Source organism: Saccopteryx bilineata, chromosome 10 (genome assembly GCF_036850765.1).
Source record: "Saccopteryx bilineata isolate mSacBil1 chromosome 10, mSacBil1_pri_phased_curated, whole genome shotgun sequence".
Lineage (NCBI taxonomy): Eukaryota > Metazoa > Chordata > Mammalia > Chiroptera > Emballonuridae > Saccopteryx > Saccopteryx bilineata.
In genome coordinates this window covers 41,978,951-42,002,889 of record NC_089499.1, presented here as the reverse complement: position 1 = coordinate 42,002,889, position 23,939 = coordinate 41,978,951, and the positions used below count along the sequence as shown (strand labels likewise).

Genomic DNA, 23,939 nt, shown 5'->3' with positions numbered 1-23,939 from the left:
AGGCTAGATCGTGGCTAAGATGGAGTCTGGGCTGTAATTTCTGACTCCTGTGGGAACCTTAGATCCTGGAGACAAGCGTCTATGTGTTCCTAGCGGATGATAGACACATGTCTTGCAGGGTTTCTAAACCAGAGAACTGCCAGGACACTTGAAGGCTGAGCATTCATGCATTTTTTATTCTACAAATCTTTATCAACTTCGGATGGAAACAGGAGACCAATTAGGATGTTATTGCCATGGTCTAAGGAAGAGATAATGAGTTCTGAACCAGGGGAGTGGCAGCTGGGATGAATTTAAACAGAATTAGGAGGCAAAATGGGCAAGATGTAATAATTCATTAGCTGTCAGGAGTGAGAAAGAATGAATCTGAGATAAGTCCAGGGTCAGCCATCTAGCTGAACGAGGATGTCTCCAATGAGAACTAGGAAAGCAGAGCGAGAACAGAGTTAGGGGGCAATGATGATAGTGACCTGTGGAACATCCAGGTGTGCATGCCCAGTTAACTCCAGCCTGACCCTCGGCCCCCGGAAGACCTGCCTCCACCCTCACATCACATCACCCATCCATCATCACATCCCACACCCTCACATCACATCACCCATCCATCATCACATCCCACACCCTCACATCACATCACCCATCCATCATCACATCCCACACCCTCACATCACATCACCCATCCATCATCACATCCCACACCCTCACATCACATCACCCATCCATCATCACATCCCACACCCTCACATCACATCACCCATCCATCATCACATCCCACACCCTCACATCACATCACCCATCCATCATCACATCCCACACCCTCACATCACATCACCCATCCATCATCACATCCCACACCCTCACATCACATCACCCATCCATCATCACATCCCACACCCTCACATCACATCACCCATCCATCATCACATCCCACACCCTCACATCACATCACCCATCCATCATCACATCCCACACCCTCACATCACATCACCCATCCATCATCACATCCCACACCCTCACATCACATCACCCATCCATCATCACATCCCACACCCTCACATCACATCACCCATCCATCATCACATCCCACACCCTCACATCACATCACCCATCCATCATCACATCCCACACCCTCACATCACATCACCCATCCATCATCACATCCCACACCCTCACATCACATCACCCATCCATCATCACATCCCACACCCTCACATCACATCACCCATCCATCATCACATCCCACACCCTCACATCACATCACCCATCCATCATCACATCCCACACCCTCACATCACATCACCCATCCATCATCACATCCCACACCCTCACATCACATCACCCATCCATCATCACATCCCACACCCTCACATCACATCACCCATCCATCATCACATCCCACACCCTCACATCACATCACCCATCCATCATCACATCCCACACCCTCACATCACATCATCCATCCATCATCACATCCCACACCCTCACATCACATCACCCATCCATCATCACATCCCACTTCCTCCCGATGTTCTTTCTGCCTCTTCTTGGCCAACACACCTTCCTTAATCCCCGTGCCTGGCTTGTTCTCATCGCTAAGCCTTTATTCATGTTTTCTTCCTCCTAGGATGCTCTGTTTCCCTTCACCATGCTAAACCTTTCCCTTTAGTCAATATTCTCCAGCCCTCTATGCCCAATAGGGTGGCAGTCCTGGGGTGTTTGCTGGGTGTCTTTGAATTTAGGTAACTCTTCTGTGATACTGTAGTTGGGCAGTGACCCAGGCATGATTGTCTTGTCACAGGGGCATTGTGGATGCCTGGTCACTGACCACCTGCTTCCTCTTTCTACAACATCAGCTCCATAGGGAGCAATGATAGAATCCTGTTCTACAGGGAGTTGGACAGCAACTGGCACAAAGCCTGTTGTCAGGAAGTACCTGATAGGAACAGCAGCACTTGAAATGAGCTCTTTGGTTCTCTTGAAGTGCTGGGCATCAGACATATTGCTGCCTGAGGTCTGTCCACTGACACACTTCCACTCTGCCTTGAAATAGAAACAGTTAGGCCCTGAACCTGTGACCCTGTTGGCCTGTGGGGCTGGATAAAGCTTAAGAAGACCCCCTAGTGCCCTTGTGTTGGGCAAACAAGTGTGTTACAAGTGTGTTAGGCTTGCTTGCTTGTACTTTGCCTGATTGGTGCATGAACACAGGGCAGCACCATGTGTGCCCAGTCTATGTAAGGCTGCAGGTGCTTCCCCTCAGGACAGCAGATTGTATATTGCAATTGCCTGCTGCCATTGAGAAGGGCCATTTTTTGCTATTGTTTGCCAGAGAAGAGGTTCCCCCCTACCTGACCTATTTTGCTCATGAGTGCTAAGAGAGAGAAGCCATTTTCCTTGCCTGCTTGCTCGACTTTAATAAACAGAATGGCTCACCATTTTCTGGCTCCTTTACTATCTGCCCAAACCCATTGGGAACCTGCATGGCCACAGCCACCAGCCTTAGTTCTAGCACAGCAAGCAGGGTTTGGATCAGATTGGGATGGAGCCACCAGCACCCTGGAAGGGTGGGGTAGAGGAGGGGTTGTTGCTCTCCAGGGTATGGTTCCCCAAGGCTGTCCTTTTAGGGACTGTGGCAGGCTATTTCTTACCACCCTGCAAGAGGAAACCAAGAGTTCTGTGCAAGAAGCTGCCCAAGGTTGATAGCTCCAGAGTGAGCTGCAGACCGAGCAGTGGCATGAGCTAGAACGGTCACTGGAGAAAGCGCTGCAGGTCTGAGAACGGCAGGTCAGGCTACAAGCTGCTGGAGAAGGAGGCCAGCCTCTCTCAAAAGCTGCAGTGTGAGATGCAGGCTGAACATCAACAATGCCTAGAACTGGAGTGATCTCTGGAGAAGGAGTTACAGGTTCGTGAGCTCCAGTTTTCCCTGGAAGCGGAACACTGGCACTGATAGTTGGTGAAAACACAACTGTGGGTTCAGGAGCTCGAGTCTTAGCCTCAGGCCATGGGCCAAGAACCGACAGCCACTGGAGTCGAAAGGGTCACCAAAGAAGGGGCATCCGTGCCAGTGGAGTGGCTCTGAGCCAGCAGAGCAGACATTTCCAAGTCTTCTGAGAAGGAGGAGGCTCAGGCTGAAGCTGCAGTCTGCAGACTCAGAGCCCAGCCTGTGGTCACCGGGAAGGTAAAAACAAAGCAGACAGGAGCCCCTCAGGGGCAGCCACAGCCCTCTCCACAGATAATGGAGCACTCTGTGGTCTGGCCCTCCACCCAGGCAGAGCTGATGGAGTTGGGGGCACAATTCAGGCAGAAACCCACCGAGCCCCTGGCAGCCTGGTTGCTGCAGTTGTGGGACATAGCGGTGGATGGCATCATGCTCTCTGGAACCATGCACTCCTCTGTCAGAGCTGCCATGGCAACCTAGCAAACCATACCCTATTAGAATGGGTGATGGCTGCTGTATGGTCTGGCAGAATGCCAGAGACTTGCCAGGGGCAGTGAGTTGGTGGCAGTGTATAGTGAGCTGTCCCAGGCCCTTTGGGAACTAGATATGAAGAACACTGCTTTCAACCTGAGGTCCCGTGGGCCAGAAGAGGAAATGTTTATGGCAGGGATGAGGGATCTTATTCTCTGCAGTGCCCCATCAGTCCTTTTGGGGTCACTAGTGGCTATCTTGGGCCCCTATGTGGGGCAGCTCATCAATGCAGTTATGCAGATGGTAACAGATTTGGGAGAGTTGGAGAAAGCATGGGATTGTAAGGCTGTGCAGGCTGCTGCCCATGCTGCCCCCCCCCCCAACTAACAAGAGAACCGAGCCTGTAAAGGCTACCTGAACACAGATGTGGGTAGATTCCATTGAGGCTGGGGCAGATAGGGAGAAACTGGATGGCAAGTCTAATGAAGTTCTTTTGGAGCTTTGGCAGCAGCTTAAACCGGAACAGAGGTTCCAGCTGCTGAGACGAAAGGCCCCAGCAGTGACCAATAAAAGTATTGGTGCACAGGTGGCATGGTTTCAGGATTACTTGTTGGAGATAGTTGTGGGAGAGGAGGATCCTCCCCAAAACCCCTTGTTTCTGTTTGAATAGGGGGAAGGCCGAGAGACCCACCTAACAAGGATGTGCGGGGAGGCCTGAGGCCCCATGTGAAATTGACAATCCATTTATCACCTTCTAAAGTGCAGAAGGTGTTGGCATTAGAAGATAATAGGTGTTTTTGTTTTTGTTTTGTTTTGGGGTTTTTTTTGCAGTGGCAGCAGCAACAGATAAGAGAACTATCAAGGTATCACAGGCCTTGAATATGTTTGACTCAGCCAGGCCCTTGTAAGCTTGCTGAGGGGTTTGTGGCGACAGAGCGCTTATGAAAAGGCACTGAGGTCCGTTAATAAAGAGCTGTATGCCTAGTCTCCTGTAATGGACCTTTACCTTGGTGATTTGCACAGACAGCTGGGCTGTCTATTGTAAATTGATCATTAAGCAGTGTAGTAGACTCCTGGACTGCAGCCAGAGGGGGGCACCGGTTCCCTTGTTGGATGGACACGCTGCTTTTGAACAGTATGAGAGACCCTGATGGGGGGGGGCAGTTCCGGTGGAGGTGCTCCTGCACCAGAAAGCTGCTCTTGTCCAGTTGCAGAGATGCACCGAGGACACTTTATGGTTTCCATGGACACAGCCCTGGACTATACAGGCCCTCCCACCTACCATGGGGTTGGGGGTTAGAGATGGGCCTCTAGTTAGCACCTTGGGCAGAGTGCTCAGGGAGACATTGTGAAGGGCATCTTTGTAATTATTGTAATTGTATAATTTGTGCTATTGCTGTAGTCTGTTTGTTTATGTAATGTACCTCACTCCTCGCACAGGGACCATCGTGGAGGATACCTGTCGTGTAGATTGTGAAGCAAGCAACCCTAAAGGGGTGGAATGTTGAGCCAACAAGTATGTTAGGCTTGCTCCCTTGTACTTTGTCTGATTGGTGCATGAGCACCGGGCAGCACTTCAGTATATATAATCTATGTAAGGCTGCAGGTGCTTGCCTTCAGGGTGGCAGATTGTAAATTGCAGATTGCCTGCCACCATTGGGATGGGCCATTGCTTGCTATTGTTTACCAGAGAAGGGGTTTTTTCCTGTCTTGTTTTTCTCATGAGTACTGAGAGAGAGAGAAAGAGAGAGAGAGAGAGAGAGAGAGAGAGAGAGGGTTTCCCTGCCTGCTTGTTTGTCCACCATTGTGAGACTCATAAACGGAATGGCCCACCATCCTTCAGCTCCACAGTTTCTCTACCATCTGCCCGAATCCAGTGTGAACCTGCATGGCCATGGCCACTGGCCTTACACCTTGCTTTACATGAAGCTCCTTGGAAAAGTTGAGCAAACTGCTTGGAAAAGTTGAGCAATCTCTTCATTCAGAGATTGAAGTTGCAGGTCTCCGCCCTCTCAGTACCTAATGTCCCAGAGGTGAAGTGTCACAGAACTGCCATGGGCGTGAAGTGCTTGGTGAAATGCTGGGGAAGACCTATTGGCCAAATTAAATCTGACATTAACAACAGTCTAAGACAAGGCCTGCTTCGATGACCTTAAGTCACTATGTATTACAGTAAATAGAAAAATAGTTTGTGACACACAAGCCTTCACAGCCAGAGGCCAAGCTGTTCCTCTTCGAGTCACAGGACTCCAGGCAGCGGGCTGGCACCTCCCGCAGGCGTCACCCCGGTCAGCTGTTCTGTATGTGGAGTCATGAGCCGTGAGGACAGGTCTTATAGAAGGAAAGGTCACAGAATGAGAGCATGCTATTAAATCAAGTGATTGATCTGTCAGAGCAGTTCAGATCACTAGACAGTAAGTTGTTCTCGGAATTATACACTTGTGAACCAGGAGGTATTCGAAGAGGATTTATTCTTTCATTTATGTATTTATTAATTCAACGAATAGTTTGTTGAGTGTCGAAATGCTGTAACTCTTGAGGTTAACAGTAGAAGGTGAGAAGAGCACTTAAGAATTCAGTCTCCTAGGATGATAGACATGTTGAAAAAGTTAAGTCCTTTGTTTTCTTTTCTTTTTTTTTTTTTTTAAATGTATTGATTTGAGAGAGAGAGAGAGAGAGAAGCATTGATTTGTTGTACCACTTATTATTTATTTGGTCCTTGTATGTGCCCTGACTGGGGATTGAACCTACAACTTTAGTGTATTGGGACGAAGCTCTATCCCACTCAGCTACCTGACCTGGGTGTCCCTGGTTTTCTAGTACATCTTGCAGCTTAACAGAGCCATCCTCAGCAAAAATCATTGACAGAGATTTATTATTATTATTATTATTATTATTATTACTATTAAGTGAGAGGTGGTGAGGCAGCAGACGGGGACCCACTTGGCAAGCTCCCTACCAGGCGATGCTCTGCCCATCTTGGGCTGCTGCTCTGTTTTTCAGCATCTGAGCTATTTTAGCACCTAAGATGAGGTCATGAGCATCCTCAGTTCCCCAAGACCAACTTGCTTGAACCATTCAAGCCATGGCTGTGGGAGAGGAAGAGAGAGAAAGAGAGAGAGAGAAGGGGGAGGGGTGGAGAAGCAGATGGTTGCTTCTCCTGTGTGCCCTGATCAGGAATCGAACCTAAGACTTCCACACGCCTGGCCAATGCTCTACCACTGAACCAACCGACCGAGGCCTAGAGATTTTTATACCCTCAAAATAGCCCAACTACAGGAAGCTATTGTCAGTTTCTCCAACACACCCCTAAAGAGCTGGAACTTCTAGGGAACAGTGTTATTCCCCGAGTCAGAGCCAGTGCTTCCATTCCAGGATAACTGATGTGGGCCTCTTACTTTAAGGAGCATTATCATTGGGATGAGAATAAATCATTAATTATACACCAGCAAAAAGCTGCGCACATTGACTTCATGGATGATGACAGTGAACTGGGAGCTCCTCTCTAGATTTGCATATTTTTTTGAGGATTTTATGCAGCTACCACTCAGCCTCCCCTCCTATCCGGAGAGAAGGTTTTTGCATATACTGTAGTGGTCTTGCCCAGGCCGGTCAGCAACTGGGTATCTACAGTGCTGCCCCAGGAATCTGGCTGACCATCCCTCATCCAAAGCCCAGCCTGCTTTACTTAGAGATCCAAGTTTCTGATTCCAAGGTCTTGGAGGAACCCCTCTTGTCTAGGATTCCGGATGTAGAATGATCATCTGATTGGAGGAACAATAGGGTTGGAGCTTCTGAAGCGACATCAGATAGTCCTCCATGTCCATGCTGAAGGGATGCAGATGGAGAAATGGGGATTGTAGCTGCTTATGTCAATCACTATGTGGATGATGGTTCAGGGCAGCAGGTTATCTGTCTTAATAGGCAACCCCAAAGTCTTCATGGCTTAAAATAACAAAGGTTATTTACCATTCCTATCACATGTTCCTCTTAGGTTGACTGTGGGTGGCTCTGTTCTATGTTGGCTTCCCACTGGGATCAACCTAAAGGAATAGCCTTTGTTAGAATATTGTTTATCTCATAGCCCAGGGGAAAGACACATGGTTAACCTTGGTTCTCAAAGCTTCTGCCCTGATATGATAAATGTCACTTGTACTTACATTTCATTTGTCAGAACAAGTCACATGGCCAAGCAATATCAGTGGGTCAGAGAAGCATGTTGAGAATAGAATGCACTCTACCACCATGTGGTCCTAATAGGGCGTTTGTCAAGAGAGCCTCCCTCCTTCCCCTGAGACTCGCTACCACTGGACTGCGTCACCCACCAAAAATAAGACTTTCTACTGCGTCTCTAAAGGCAGGGCCCATTCCTGTCTAGTTTATTGCTGCATTCTCACTGCAGTACCTGGCATAACTTAGACATTACAACAAACATCTATTGAAATAATACAAAGGTGATATAGCCAACTGTGAAAATACTCTATAGACGAGGCCTCTGCCCTTGATTACCATGGTTCCGCCCCCCTCAGACCCTCTTGCTCATCCCCACCCCTTCCCGTGCTGTGGCAGACCATGAGGCAACATGTCAATCACCACTGCCACCTTGAAGTGCTAAGGACACTCTGCCCTCACCAAGGCCACCCAGAGCACAATGCAAACCATTTAATTAAAAAGTCCAGACAGGGACCTCTGTCCCCAGGCTGATTCGGGTTCTCCCACCACAGTGTACCCTGAAATCTGCCTCATGCAGCCCTGTCTGTATCTACTTACTGGCTCAGAGAGACTTCCTCACCCTGAGAAGACTCGTGAACCTTAAAATAGACCTCACCTCTGATTTTCAGCCCCCCCCCATCATGTTCAAAGTGTAGCTGCTGTGCCCAGACTAGGGTGACCTCTCAGCAGCCTGGTGGGTCTCAGAGACCTTTGTGGAGGAGTCCCAAGGATCATCTTAAATCCACCCTAATGTGCAGACCATGCCACACCACCTTTGCAAGTGATGCATCTGTTTACGCCCTGTTCTTCATGGAACCCCTTGGGGAGAGGAGAGCAGAACTTTGGGAGAAAGCAAATCTCTCTGTTCAAGTGCACCAAGAAATTAAATACCAGCTGTCGAGTTGGCGAAAATCTGCACCATCTGGTTAAATGCAGCTTGATGCTTCCTGGTAGGCAACATCTGCAGGTGAGGCAGGGTGGCCTGCTGCTCCCTTCACCAGGGAAGACAGGAGGCTCTGCACCAATGACCTGGCCAGGTCACAGACCATCTTCAACAGCTGTGGACAACAGCTGTACAGGGAGCCGGGTCCTAGGGGCCTGGGCTGTGCTTGGCAGGACACTATACTGTATGGGAGAAAGAACATTAGCTAGGTGTCTGAGAGCTGGGCCTGCCTCTCACTAGCTGTGCGGCTGTGTAATCTTGGTCAGTTCCCCTCCCTGGGCCTCAGTTTCTTTCTTTCTTTCTTTTTTTTTTTTAATCAGAGTGATTTGGTGTTTTTTTTTTTTTATTTATTTATTCATTTTAGAAAGGAGAGAGAGGGAGAGTGAGAGGGGAGAGAGAGACAGAGAGAGAAGGGGGGAGGAACAGGAAGCATCAACTCCTATATGTGCCTTGACCAGGCAAGCCCAGGGTTTCGAACCGGCGACCTCAGCATTTCCAGGTCAATGCTTTATCCACTGCGCCACCACAGGTCAGGCGGGCCTCAGTTTCCATGTTTGTAAAATGTGCAGAAGGTTACGATCCCCTCCAGGTTCACTGAGGTAAAGCAGTGGGGAGGTCTCAGGGGTGAGGAAAGAACTGGAGAGTCCCGATGAGGGGCCGCTCACTAGCTGCTTGTGATCTTGGGCTTGCTGAGCTTCTGGTTTCCGATCTGCAGACTGGACTCATAATGGTCTCCACCTCATAGCTGAGTAACTAAGAAAAAGCATTGAAGTATTTAAGTCAGCTCTGGCACTCAGTGCCCCAGAAAACGTTCCTGAGAAAATAATAATAGAGACCTGTAACTATGAAAAATAAAGTTTGATACTTATAGGATGTATGTAGAATGTATAGAATAATACTGACCAAGGGCTTGCCTTTGGCAAATGCAGCCAATTTTGCCTCCTCATCTCTTTACGTCTTCCGCCATCACTCCACACTGTACTTATATGTATTACACCTCTCTCCCTCGATACAAACCTGTTTGAGGGAAAATTACAGGCAGCCCCTTCACTAGTCTAACGTGCTAATTGCAGTGAGACTTTTGCTTAACAAGAGCAAGGTCCTTAGCCAAAAAAAGGAACCTTAAGTTATGGGGCCGGCCCACACGCCTCTGCACTGGGCCTGCTAGATGGCATTGGCTGCATTGGCTTGAGCTGAAAGTCTGAGGCCCTGAGGGTCGAGGCTGTGTCTCTCTGGCCTCCTGAAGTGTCAGGAACTGATACACACTTTGCCCCAGTCACCAGGCTGTCTTCATGCTGGACAGATCTTGGTGCCAGAACCAACTTAATTAAGGATCAAAGACAACATTGCTATGTTGCATTATTCTGGGGGGGTTCTAAGAAAATGAACTTGTTCCAAAGGTCATGTGTCTCCCTCTCCCAAACCACCCATCTCTTTACTTGCTACCATCTTGGTAGGTTCCTTTCATTCACATAGCTATGGCGGGTGATAACCCTGAAGACTTTGTTTGTCAGCAGAACATTAGTGTGGATTAACTTACCAGATAAGTAAAATAGATTCCAAAAGAGGCTCTAGGGGAATGGGATGAGAACAAGTAAATGTTATCGAGGGGCATGGACAAGAGGCTGGATGGGCAGGCTCATATAGGCATTGAGTAGATTGGCCAGAAGTGTCTCATAGAGACACTAGATGGGAGGAAAGATAATTAGACACATTAATGGAGTGTCAGCTGTATGTCAGACATGGCATCAACCAAAAACTCTTGGAAATATCCATGTAAACAATGCAGTCAACACTGCCTACATTTGCCCTTGAGCTGTATCACTGCAAGGTGACTATGAATTGGGAGACGGAACTCTTCTACCCTCTCAGATCCTTCAGTTCCTAGAGGCTTCCGCAAGGTGAGACTCTCACCTTGCTAAACAGAGCACATTTTTCACATAGCATAACCTTCGATCGCAAGCCAATGGGTGTTCAACCTCAGACCCAATGATCTATACTGAGGCTGGAGGCTAAACTGGTTGGGTTGAACATTTTCAAAGAAGTTATATTGGTTTCCAAATGGCAATTTCCTAAGGGATTTTCACGAGTCATTTTAATTGTGGGAGATGTTTGTGGTGGCTGACTTTGGAACCCAATCCCTAGGTGAGATGAGGCTCCGATACACAGAATTCAGAACTCCAGGAATCCCTAACAAGTGACAGATAGTGCACCCAACCACTGTCCATTAAAACCATCGGCATTTACAACTGACTGGTCAGGCCAGAGCCAGGAGAGAGCCCCTATACCTGTGGCCCCCAGCACACACCTTGGACTCCCTGGCTCTCATTTCCCAAGAGTATCAGGAAGCCCTTGGCCCCCTTCCTTCCCTGAGTAGCTGAGGTTTGCTCCTGTGTGGAATGTAAGGATGTGGCAGCATTTGAGTTTCAATGGGAAGTCAGTGGATGCACAAAATTACCCCAACTGGGGTGTCCAGTCTTCTCTGCAGGGCCAGCCCCTCCCACTCATCTCAGCTCCACCCTCCAGAAAGCTGTAGGTATGATTCTCCTAAGACACAAGTCTGCCCATGACACTCCCACAGTTTCAGGTTAAGTCTCTATGCATTTGTCTGGAATCATAGCAGTAGCAGAAATAATCATAATAATATAAATAATTATTATAATGATAAGTTATAGTTAACACAGAGTGAGCATTCACCTTGTGGTGAGCATGCTGCTGCAAGCTCTAATGCAACTTCTTGTTCAGTCTTCACAACACCCTGGGAAGGGAGATAGTATAAAAGGAGGTAGAACATCAGAAAGGTTAAGTGACTTGTGCACAGTAACAAGGCTACAAGTCAGACTTCCAGGCATCAAATTTAAGTTATGGTAACTTCAGAACTCAACCACTGTCCCATTTGGCCTAAACAAATGTTTGTTTAAAAATATATTTTTTTAATTGGTAAGTACAAAGTGGCTTGCACTTTTCAAGGGACCAGGGCCTAGAGAACTTTCCCCCATCACAGCTCTGATCACACTGTGTTGCAATTGTCTGTCAACTTGTTGGTCCTGAGCTCCTCTGGGTCAGGGACTGTGCTGATTCTCCATTACATCACCCGCACCTGCCAGGGGTCTTGGCATCTTGTGGGTGCTCAATAAATGGCTGACAGGTTAATGGATAGATAAGTACATAAATGAATCCACTGATCCCAATCAAACCCTGGCCTTCTCCAGGAACCTTGCCTGCTTATGAACGCCCCCAGGGGAATCCCATTTTCCTAAATGCCTCCAGCACTTTTTCCTTGTGTAATAGCTAATTACACGCTATCTTGCCACGTGCAATACTTTTCCATGTAAGTTACTGATGCCTCCCCAAGCAGACCATAAGCATTTCAGGAGCAGGAATGGTATTTGGCCTTTCTTTTTCCAGGTCACCTAGCTCAGGTCTGGGCACAAACCTCTGAATATTTACACTGATTACAGCTGACCCTTAGACAATGAGGGAATTAGAGGTGCTGACATCCCAGCACAGTCAAAGGTTCACATGTAACTTGTGAATCACCCAAAACTTAACTACTGATAGCCTGCTATTGACAGGAAACCTTACTGATAACATGAACAGTTGATTAACACACACTTTGTGTGTTATATATATTCATACTGTGTTCTTACAATAAAGCAAGCTAGAGAAAAGAAAAGGTTATTAGGAAAATTATAAGAAAAAATAAATTGTACTATAAATACGCAATCATTAAAAATGTTCAATACTGACAGAATAGCAATAAATTAACAAATCAAAAATAGCATAAAAAATCATAAACAAGAGAAAATACATTTACAGTACTTATTGAGGGGAAAAATCCACATAGAAGTGGACCCGTACAGTTGAAATCAGTGTTGTGCAAAGGTCAGCTGTGGTTTATACTGACCTGGAAGCAGGAAAGAGAAGGCGAGGCCACCCACCCGTGAAGAATGACCCTTTGTTCCTTCTGCTCCCTGTCCTCTGCAGGAGCCTCCTCTGGCATCATCGACCTCTTGCCGTCCCCCACTGCGGCCACAAACTGGACTTCAGGACTGCTAGTGGACAGCAGTGAGATGATCTTCAAGTTTGACGGCAGGCAGGGTGCCAAGATCCCTGACGGGATTGTGCCCAAGAACTTGACGGACCAGTTCACCATCACCATGTGGATGAAACACAGCCCCAGCCCCAGCGTGAGAGCCGAGAAGGAAACCATCCTCTGCAACTCAGATAAAACCGGTGAGTCTCGACCCAGCCCTTCCGGTGGCCGCCTGTGACGTCCCCGCAGGTGAGGCAGAGACACGGCCACCAAAGATGTGGGGGAAAGCATGAGAGGGGCCCGGAAAAGAATATGTCCTCTGTTTTCCTGGCTGCTGACTCCTGTCCTTGGGGCGGAGCAAGACAGGAAAAGGGGAAAGTAGATGCACAGACACAAAGAGCGCAAAAGCTGGGTCTGGGATTGGTGGTTTTTAATCGCGTTGCTCAGAACCCCAGCCTCCCAGGAGTAACTTGGGGCTGCCGTACGTGAGACAAGGGTGGGGGTGCAGCCTCACTTCAAGCAGAGCAGCTCCACCTTCATTATATTATACCCAGTAAGACTTCCAAAACTTTATTTTCAAGGAAGGGGCCCTGCTAGTTTAAATTAGTAGTTTGAATGTCAGTGCCACATGTAATAATGATAGCAACATATGCTACATTTTCATGCATGCTGCTGTGCAAGACAGTTCACAGCTTGTGGTTAAAAGCTCTCCACCACTTGTTGGCTATGTGGCCTTGGGCAAGTTGTTTAACCCCTTTGTGCCTCACTTTCCCTGTCTATAAAATGGGCATTAAGTACTATCTACCGTGTAGGATTTTTGTGAGTGGTAAGTGATTTTATGTATGTGTGGTGCTTTAGAACAGTACCTGACCTATAGAAAGTGCCTCTGTGTTCACTGTTATTCTTCTAACCAGTGCCTCACATCTCTACAAACGATTTTATGAAAGCATTGTTGTGTTTCCCATTTTAAAGATAAGGAAGCATCCCTGACAGGTTAAGTGACTTGTCCCAAGTTATACAGCCAGTAAGTATCAGAATTAGAAGGTAAGCTTAGAGCTAATTCCAATCCTGTGCTCTTGTCACTGCATCCCACATGCAAACACACACACACACACACACACACACACAAACATACTCTGATATCTTATGCAAATTTTACAACTCCATCTTAAACTGTAATTTCACAATTTCCCATTTCAAATGCAACTGGGATTTTGTTAAATTATCCAAAATAAATAACTGCAGCAACGAGAAAACAGCATAGAAGAGTGGCTGACTGTGGCCTCTGCTGCGGGACAGCATCTCAGCTTTTCTACTACGTAAGGCGTGACCTTTGAGGAGTGGCTGATCTCTCTGAGCCTCAGTTTCCCCATATGTAAAATGGGGAAACATGAGTAAGGTATGAAAAGGTTTAACAGCACCAGATATGAGATCAGTGTCCCCATTTATTTACCTGATATTGTTATTATCGTGATCATTAGCACCTCTGGTTTAGAACTACATTTTGCTGCTACAAGAACCCCACATTTCCTCTTTCAGTCAGTCTTTATCGTAAATGTTCATGCATTTTCTGGATATAGAGACTGAGCCAGAGAGAGACGCCCAGCTTTCCCTGGTCATATGATGTGTTTATGTCAGAGCCATGCCAGGGACAGTTTTTCCTAGGACCTTCCTGCAGGAAGGTCCCCACAGACTTGCATGAGCTGGCACTGAGGTTTGGGACCAGGTTCAGAGTTCAGCCCACAGTCCGAGGAATTGCCCTGTGGCTTGATCCTCCCAGTGCCTGATGGGGTGCTCCCACTGTGATCCAGGAGCCAGCATCAATGAGACAGGGGCTTAGGAGTATAAAGTAGATGTACAGACACAAGAGCACAAAAGCTGGGTCTGGGATTGGTGGTTTTTAATCGCGTTGCTCAGAACCCCAGCCTCCCAGAAGTAACTTGGGGCTGCCATACGTGAGACAAGGGTGGGGGTGCAGCCTCACTTCAAGCAGAGCAGCTCCACCTTCATTATATTATACCCAGTAAGACTTCCAAAACTTTATTTTCAAGGAAGGGGCCCTGCTAGTTTAAATTAGTAGTGCCCTGCTAGTTTAAATTTGAAATGAAGCAAATCCCTTGGGAGGCAGGTCAGACAAATGTTAATATTTCTGCTTGCAGAGAAGGAAATGAGAATATGAAAAGTTTGAGTGACTAGCCAAGGATAACAGCTGATTACAAAGAATAGGCTTGAACCCTGGCCCTCTGGCTGTGCATTCCAGGCCCATGCTATTGGACCAAGTGGATTTCATCCCTGCTACACACTAGGATAACCTGGCATTTATTTACTTACTTACTTACTTAGTTATTATTTTAAGTAAGAGGAGGGGGGATAGAGAGACAGGTTCCCAAACTGGGATCCACCTGTCAACCCACATCTGGGCCCAATGCTTGAATCAACTGAGCTATTTTTAGTGCCTGTGGATGAAGCTCAGATCAACCGAGCTGTCCTTAATGTCCAGGGTCAACACTGGAACCACTGAGCCACTGGCTCAGTGGGAAGGGAAGAGGGAGAGAAGGAGGAGAGGGAGGAGGAGATAATCAGATGGTCACTTCTCTTGTGTACCTTGAACAGGAATTGAACCCAGGACATCGATATGCCTGGCCAATGCTCTATCCACTGAGCCAGCTGGCCAGGGCCCAACCCCAGCTCAGTAAATCAGAGTTTCAGGGGAAAGCTTTGGATACCAGGGCTGAGAACTCTACTTTGGACAGTAATGCCACACTATCATCAGAGGAGTTCACTCACCAGGCATTTTGGCACCCTCAAACCAGCAAGCTCAGGAGCCACTCAGCTTGGGGCTTAGTATAAAACAGCACCTTACAAAGTAGTTCAGGATTGGCACAAAAAAGTAGGGAAGATTGTTCTCTTACTTAAAAATAAAAATCTATTAACTACCTCCTTGCCCTAAATTTTAAAAGATATGAAATAAATTAAGCTTGATTGGGGCTTTTATAGATCAGAAACATTTTTTCAAATAATAAAAAACAATACATTTTTTTATAGCAGAAAACATGAAAAACAGAGACAAGTATTTAAAAAGCCACAAATTACCTAAAATTCTAACACTTGGAGACATTTTATGATATCTTTTGGTATATTTCATTCCCAAATCAAATCTTATATTTCTATGTATATGGCCGTGTAATTTTCAATCCATTTTATAATACTTGTGATATTATTGTTATCTGTTACTTTTTAAAAACATTGTAGCCTGATCAGCTCTCTATGTAACACAATATTCTTTAAAAACACGACTACAAGGCAGTATAAAACTCTGTCACATGGCTTTATTATACTTCATTTGACTGTCTCCCTATTGCTAGACATTTAGATGGCCTTCCCTTAAATGCAAATAAGTCAACAGTACAATTAATATTTTTGTATATACCTTTATGGATATTTCTGATATTTCCTGATGAGAAGTTGGATTATTGAGTCAAGGAACATAAATGTTTGGATAGCTATTAATGTAAATTGCCAAATATTCCTTCATGAGGATTGCACTAGATTCTCTGTTGTTCACTAAGTTAAACTTACTAATGCTGAAGTAATTTATGAAGATTTGGCTAAAAGAATTGATTAGTCAGCATGGGCTAATTGTAGTTTTCAAAAAGTTAAAAAGAAAACATTGTGACTACCACCAACAAAGAACATCTGGGTGGCTAACACGTCCGTCTCCGTTTCCCTCGCGTCAGTGACCAGCCGTCCTAAGTGGGGCTCAGGAATGAGGAAGCCCCCTATCACTTAGATCTTTGGGGACCCAGATTCCCATTGTTTGGTGCTGCAGTTTCAACCACAGAACATAAAGTTAGATAGAGCGCAAAAGTCTTTCTTCCGCTAGACCAGAAAGTGGCGTGTCATACTTCAACTCACAGTCCATCGGCCAGAATCTGGTCACATGGCCCCACCTGGGGTTACAGGGGAAGCTGTGAATTCAGTTTAGCTGTGTGTCTAGGAGCAAAGAAGCCAGTATGAGGTGAACACTAGCAGTGTCTCTAGTATGAGGATATTCTGTGGGGCAGTTGTGCCCCTCTCAAACTCGCCTTTGTTGGCGTGAATTTTTCCCTCCTTGTGTGAGCAAGGCTCTTTCTTGCCCTCTCTCGGTAACACCCTCCCTGCACACACACCTCTGCTCCTCCTGCCAGGATCCCCTCTTCCTGGCATGCAGCCCCCTTGCCATCTCTGAGTTTCAGCTGAGAGCAATCGATGATAAGTGGCCACCTGCAGTGCCACTTCCCTTCAGGGCTTTCCAAGAGAAAGTGGCCCACCTGCCCCAGCAATTAGATGACAGAGGCAGATGCCAGCCTGGTATACAGTGCTAAGGCGGCCCCTGCCTGCTGGGAAGGAGAAGGGGTGTTCCCATACTTTGAGGGAAGCCCAGAAAACCACTCCAAGGGATCCAGGTTGTCTGCTGTGGAGAGGACAGGGCGACCTCACTTCCTGTGGCCTGTTGGCTGAGCAGCAGACACTCTTCCCTCTGCCCTAGGCTAGTATTGGAGCAGGGACCAGGCGCTCTGGGGAAGTTTGACTCACTTCCCAGGAGTTTAAGGTGTATGAGGGCTGGAGCCTCCTGCCCAGGGGGTCTGAAAGCAAGAGGCTGATGAGGGTGCCTCAGTGGTAGGTGCGGAGAGGGGTAGAAGAGGAGCAGGTGCCCTGCTGCAATTTGGCACGGACAGGTGTTTTTGTTCTCTTTCCTGTAGACCATATAGGCATCTAGAAATGGGCACGGCTAGAACCATGAGGGCTAGATGCCAGGAACACAGGATGCCAGCAGGGGAAGCAGATGTGGGGGGCGGGAGAAGTGACTGAGGGAGGGCAGGAGCCAAGAAGAATCATGCAAGTCAACGGGAAAGAGCATCACTCACACCAGGAATAGAAAAGTGAGGTGCAACAAAGATGGGTTTGGAACTGGTATAGCTTCCCTAGCCATCAAGAAAGGGACTATGTCACTTACCAGATTAATTCCTAGGTCCATTCTTATTGAGAGTGTGGGAGGTGAAGGTCGGATGAAGAGGGGAAAAAAGAGCTAGAAAAAAATATTGTACCAGGGCCCAGACCTACTTTATTGGCCATGGGTGTCATGTGATGATCTCTGCAGGGCCTCTCCAAAAGCCAGTGTGCCCGTGAAGGAGCCCATATATAGACACTGTCATGATAAAGGACATTGACATCCATGAGAAAAATGACAAATTCCTCTGACCCTTTAAATAAGCTTTCCACGTCATTATTTTTCATCCACCTTCCAGCCTCTGACAGTGACTGGGCCGGGGGGAGGCTGCGGGATGAGGCAGTCAACATGAAGAATGAAAGCACAGACCTTACCCCATTCTTCCCTCGCTGCTAGAGATGAAGCCACAGGTCAGGACTGAGCAGAGGAAAGAGGAAGTGCTTTTCATTAGATGAGCGACTGATGTTTGATTTGGAGAGAACCTTTCAAGACTAATATCTGAAAGTGTCCAGAAAGTTTTAGGATCTGCCAGAGATGTAGGCAAAGAGGAGAGAGGGCAGGAACAAAGATCACTGAAGGACAGGAGAGGAAGTGAAGCTGATTCCTGAGTATAGCATGCCTCCATCCCATTGACCACATCAGGTATCCTGCCGTGGGTGGTGACTCCAGGAACGCAGACAAATGGAGGGAGAGGGAGAGACACGTCTCCTAGACCAGAAGGTGCCCTAGACCTTTTTCATTCTCCTTGTTCCACCTCCTTACACACAACCTCTCCTAACTCCAAATAAAACTAAAGGCGAAAATTGTTCCTATATTTTTCTAATATTTATCAACAGAAACTATGGGAGATCGGTTATGCAATTGTGAGAGGGACTAAACATAGTTAGTAAAATCCCCATCATCAGGCCTGGGTGTTTTGCCAACCCGAAAGCCTAGAGCTCACTCAGACACTGGCCCCGACTTACCTTGCCACATTTGGCAACCAACCATTTTTACCTTCCTTCTGTTCTTTGGTTGCATTCTGAAGAATGGATACGCTTTTATGAAAATAGCATCCGACCCTCCTTTTTTATGCTGCGTGGTCACAGCAGCAGTGTAATAGTCCTTATAATGACTAACAGTCATTGAGCATCTGTTCTGGGCAGATGCTTCACACACACTTTCTCATTGTGTCCATTAAGATGCTTTCTGCTTTAAGGAATGGGAAATACAGATCAGGCTGATATGAGCTAATAAAAAAAATAATAATAATAATACAGGAACATGAGGTTCTTGTAACTAAAAATGTCCACAGATAAGATAGCTTTAGGCAAAGTGTGATCAAAGCATAGCTCCCTTTCCCTGCAATTGCTTAGCTCTGCCACCATAAGTGTATCAATTCCTTATTAGCAAATATGGATACAATGGTTTCAAGCCTCCAAGTTATATACTACAGCTTCTAGAGAGAAAAGAAGTGTCTCTTCTCTTAGCTTTCTGCTTCCCAAGAGATGTATTTAGGTGGTTGATTCCCAGAACCTCTTAAGCTCATGAATCACTGGCCTGCTTTGAGACATTGCCGATTCCTAAGAGAAGCCCTGGAGCCAGGAGAATGGCCTGCACTGTCGGACTTGGGCCCGGGCCCTGAACCAATCACTGTGGCAGGGGGATTTACATTGAGCCTGTTTGGCCAGGACCAATCAGATCTCATTTGTAGGAGTGGTGTTGATTCTTCCCACTTAAGCCACATGGGCAAGATTTGTGTAGGATGTGCAAGAATCAACCACAATATCCTCTTCTCAAGATAGGATAGGATCCTATTCCCATAGATTAGTTTAATCCAGAACCCCTGTCCTGATAGTTAGGAAACTCGGGCTCTGTGATGCTAAATAACCCTCTCTTCATCACCCAGAGATGTAGCTCCACCCAGTCTGTCTGAATCTAGGGCCCGTGCTGTTCCCACTACACCTGGTCACCTGCCATTCACCCATCACTTGTGGAACATGTGCCTTGTGGAAGGCTTCTGTGTGGCCTACGATATTGTAAATGTGAGTTCTCTGAGTATTAGAGGCCCCTCCTCCCCACCCAATGGGTGCTATCTGGTGGCTACTAGATGCCATGGCTGGGATCCATGACATGAAATTTCCTAAGCAGTAAGAAAAGGTTTTGTGCCAAAGAAGGGAACAGTCCCATCCATTGTCTATGTATGGAGGAGAGAGGGTTAGAAAGCCAAAGAACTATGTGTACTGTTGGGAACTCCACCTGTCCTTTCCTGCCAGCTCCTACAGGTAAGGCAGCTCCCCTTCACTGCGCAGAGAGAGGAATTGCGCTCTGTGGTCGCCCTGGTCAAGCCCGATGACGCGAAAGCCCGGAACTCGAGGAAAAACCTGCTATGTTCAAAGATCCCAGAGTGAACGATGTGATTGCCAGAGAGCTCCCTTAACTCTCCCGGAAGTGTTTGAACTTAACCTAAGTAAATTTTACCCGGGGTTTGCTACAGTATTTGAGCGTAGGCTAGGTTGGTAATTTAAAGCCCAAACGGTATCTTAGCAGAAGTTTTGCTGCGGGCTTTCTCGAATCTTCCTCTTGCATTTCAGTGAGCTCCACCATGTATGTTCTAGATTATTCATCAAAACCAATTATAAAAGAGAAACTGGAGATGTTCTAAGTGACGTAGCGGGAAGACTCCTCTGGCGGAGACTGACACAGACGCGGCTTCTCTCAGCCCTGAAATCCTCTCTCTGTTTTCAGAAATGAACCGGCATCACTACGCCCTGTACGTGCACAACTGCCGCCTGGTCTTCCTCTTGCGGAAGGACTTCGACCAGGCCGACACGTTCCGCCCGGCGGAGTTCCACTGGAAGCTGGACCAGGTATGGCACTCGGCTGGCACGTCACACCCGCTTGTCCCTCTGCAGGGGTGGGTGGGGTGCTCCATGGTGATGGCAGTGGGAAGTGGGTAGGTGCCTCAGGTTTCTGGTAATGTGCTGATTTCTGGAAGAATTATCTCAGGAAGACGCACAACATCTTCAAGTCAGAATGGAAACTGTCACCTTAAAGACCAGTCAGAGGAGGGGAGGGCCACACTCCCAGCTGGGACCCCACAGGGTCTATGGGCCTGCTAACAAGCATCGGGTCTGTTTGCTCTCTGCTGGACTCATTGGAAGCTAGTTCTCCTTCTCTCGAGCCCTGGCTCAGTTTATGATCTTTGTTAGCACATCTGTATGTCATAAGTGCTCTGGGTCTCCTCTGTGATGCTCGACTCTCTCCTCTGGATGATAGTGCAGCCTTGCCTTTGGTGGCACAGGTGGGGGATAGGGTCCTGAGGGCTGTGAGGTAAACAGTGACACGGTGCACTGTGAACAGCGCTTTTCTGAAGTGGAAAAATCTATGACTCACTCCAGAGCCTCGTGACTTGTGATCACAAGGACCACTGTGCCCCAGTTGTCAATGAGAAATGTAATGCCTTGTTTGAATCAAAAGCTTTGAAGTGTCTATTTCCAACACTGGCAGCGTTGAGATTGTGGAGGTGGCTGTCACTTCTCCAGGTGGCCGTGTCACTGGAGCGGTAGTTGGCGCAGCAAGCCTAGGGTTGGCCCTCGGTGAGGTTTGAAGGGCAGGGTGTGAATTTTTAAAAAATGGTTTTAAATTATCAAGAGGGAAAGTGCCAGCAGGCAGAGAAGGGGATTGCAGGCTGGCTTTGCTTAATGAAGCAAGCAAAATGATGCTCATTCTGTGGCCTCACTGCCTGCGGCCCCAGCAAATTGCTTTGCTGTTTTTCTGCCCCACCTGAGTGAGCCTGGGACCTCAGTCTTCTTTTCTCCCTCCCAATGCACTCTGTGTGCTTCCTGCCTCGACTTGTACAGGGCTGAACGTTCCACCATCCTTCCCCCTGTCTCATTACCCACGTCTGCTCCACCTTCTCGGGGTCCTGCATAAGCTCCCAGGCTGACCTCAGTCTGGGTGACTGGGAAGCGTTCCAAGAGGAATCCATTTACTTTGAGACGAGAATGACTGCTGCCCCCTTCACCCACACAGAAGTACTGACGTACGCTCTTTAAAAGAGAGATTCATTAACCTCAGGCCGTCTGTCCATGGCGGAACCTCAGACAGCATGACAAGGTCAAGGATGCCAAACTGATGAGAAAGATGTTTGAAGGAGCCCAGTGGCAACGGACTAATCTATTCCCAATACATCCCATTTTTCTGGAGCCTGAGATTCTGGAATAAGACATCTAATTAGTATATGTTTCTCTGAACTAGGAAATCTGGGTCTTGCAGAAGTTATCAAATCTTGACATCATTTAATAAATTTCCCAGCAACCTCTTGGCTACCTTCTAAAGGGACATATGGGTTATACGAGATGTTTTTAAATACATAAAATGAACTGAGGTGAATTAAAATAAATCCCATATTGTGAGGGTTTTTTTTTTTTTTTTTTTTTTTTTTTTTTTGGTATTTTTCTGAAGCTGGAAACCGGGCGAGACAGTCAGACAGACTCCCGCATGCACCCAACCGGGATCCACCCAGCACACCCACCAGGGGCGATGCTCTGCCCACCAGGGGGCGATGCTCTGCCCCTCCGGGGCGTTGCTCTGTCACAACCAGAGCCACTCTAGCACCTGGGGCAGAGGCCAAGGAGCCATCCCCAGCGCCCGGGCCATCTTTGCTCCAATGGAGCCTTGGCTGCGGGAGGGGAAGAGAGAGACAGAGAGGAAGGAGGGGGTGGGAGGTGGAGAAGCAAATGGGCGCTTCTCCTATGTGCCCTGGCCAGGAATCGAACCCGGGTCCCCTGCACGCCAGGCCGACGCTCTACCGCTGAGCCAACCGGCCAGGGCCGTGAGGGGTTTTAATAAGACATTGCTGTACTGCCTGAGATCATCGTAGATGCCCCGCAGCATTTTCTAAGATGAGATTGAGAGCCCTGATATAGGCAAATGAAGTCACAGGGTTTGAGAGTAAAAATAAGTGAGAACGGAATTCCAGTTCTAAAGATAAGGACATGGTGAATCTAGGAATTCTGAAATGTGTTCCCATACTGGTGAATTGAAAGAAGGCTGAGATCCACTAAACGCCATCCAAACCACTGTCAGGCACGCTGTGCCCGTGGGCTCACCCTCACCTCCGCCAGAGACTGCCCGGGGGTGGTATGAGGCAGAAGTCCAAGGTCTTGGAACTCGCCCCAGGTCGTACAGAAAACCTTGGCGAGGACCTTCCTTTTCCATTATTCTATGCTGCTTCTTTGATATGCTTGCTATTTTAAATTTTTAAATGCTTTTATTTTTAAAATTAAAATATTTTAATTTAGAGATCAGAATTGTCACTGAAATGCAAAATGTTTACGGATGTAGTGAAACTGTATGAAACTGTCGCATCTTCACTTTACAAGGAAGGACCAATCTTTGCCTTCCTTGTTTTAGTCAGCTGGGGCTGAAGTAACAAAATGCTATGGACTGGGGGGCTAAACAACAGAAACTTATTTCCCGCTGGTCCAGAGCCAGCAAGTCCGTGATCAAGGTGCTGGCCCATTCCGTCCCCCGGGGAGGGCCCTCTTCCTGACTTGTACCGGTTGCCTTCCTGTTGTGTCCTCACTGGGTGGAGGGAGAGAGCTGGATACCTTTTCCCCTATTGGACTAGGGCCCCACCCTGTGACCTCTTTTATCCTTCATTACCTCCGAAAGGCCCTAACTCCAAACATGGTCACAGTGCGGTAAGGCTTCAACACATGAATTTGAGGCGGAGGGAGGACTCAGTTCAGTCCATAGCATTCTTCCACCAAAGAAATTAACATTTAAAAAATGTAAAGGCTGCAGAGTGATGATAAGAAGCCTCATCTCACCTGAACTGTTGTCTTCCGATTGTGGTAGGATATGGGGAACCAGCCACACTCATGCTAGCAGCCCAGCAGTATCTGCAGAGCAGCCCACAGAGCCCTGTCCCCTGATTCACTCCCTATGTAGACAGAACCTTACCAGAACTTTCTTAGATGTAAAGTCTCTTCCTCCAGGAAGCCATCCTGAATCACCACCTGAGTGGTTTGCCTCTCACTGTGCTTCCCAGACTCCATGTGTAACTCTATCCCAATACTGACTGTACCCTGGTTATCCATGTATCCTGCCTCTCTGCTCACTTAGCTCTGAGCTCCTGGGAGGCAGGACTGTATTTAACTCTCTTCCACTCCTCTGTGCAAATATATTACAGCCCTGAGCACGTAATTGCTGTCCAGTAAACATTTGCATAACAGTGAATGGATGTCAGGATCCAAAGATGGGACATATGAAGTGAGGGAGGGGAAGGGAGGAGAGAAGAAAAATCCAGAGATCTTTCAAAATTTCCTAGTGATTGCCTCACCAGGTGGTGGCGCAGTGGATAGAG

The 23,939-nt window shown here is 47.4% G+C and overlaps 1 protein-coding gene across 2 annotated transcripts in view; it reads left to right on the top strand.

Annotated features, from left to right (window-relative positions):
• The window catches only part of CLSTN2 (calsyntenin 2), a 662,061-nt gene that overhangs the window by 546,616 nt on the left and 91,506 nt on the right, over positions 1-23,939 (top strand). For both annotated transcript variants that reach the window (XM_066244545.1, XM_066244544.1), the window contains exons 7-8: positions 12,549-12,797; positions 20,315-20,436. In XM_066244545.1, the coding sequence (XP_066100642.1) occupies positions 12,549-12,797; positions 20,315-20,436 (371 nt within the window). The remainder of the gene's footprint in view (positions 1-12,548; positions 12,798-20,314; positions 20,437-23,939) is intronic.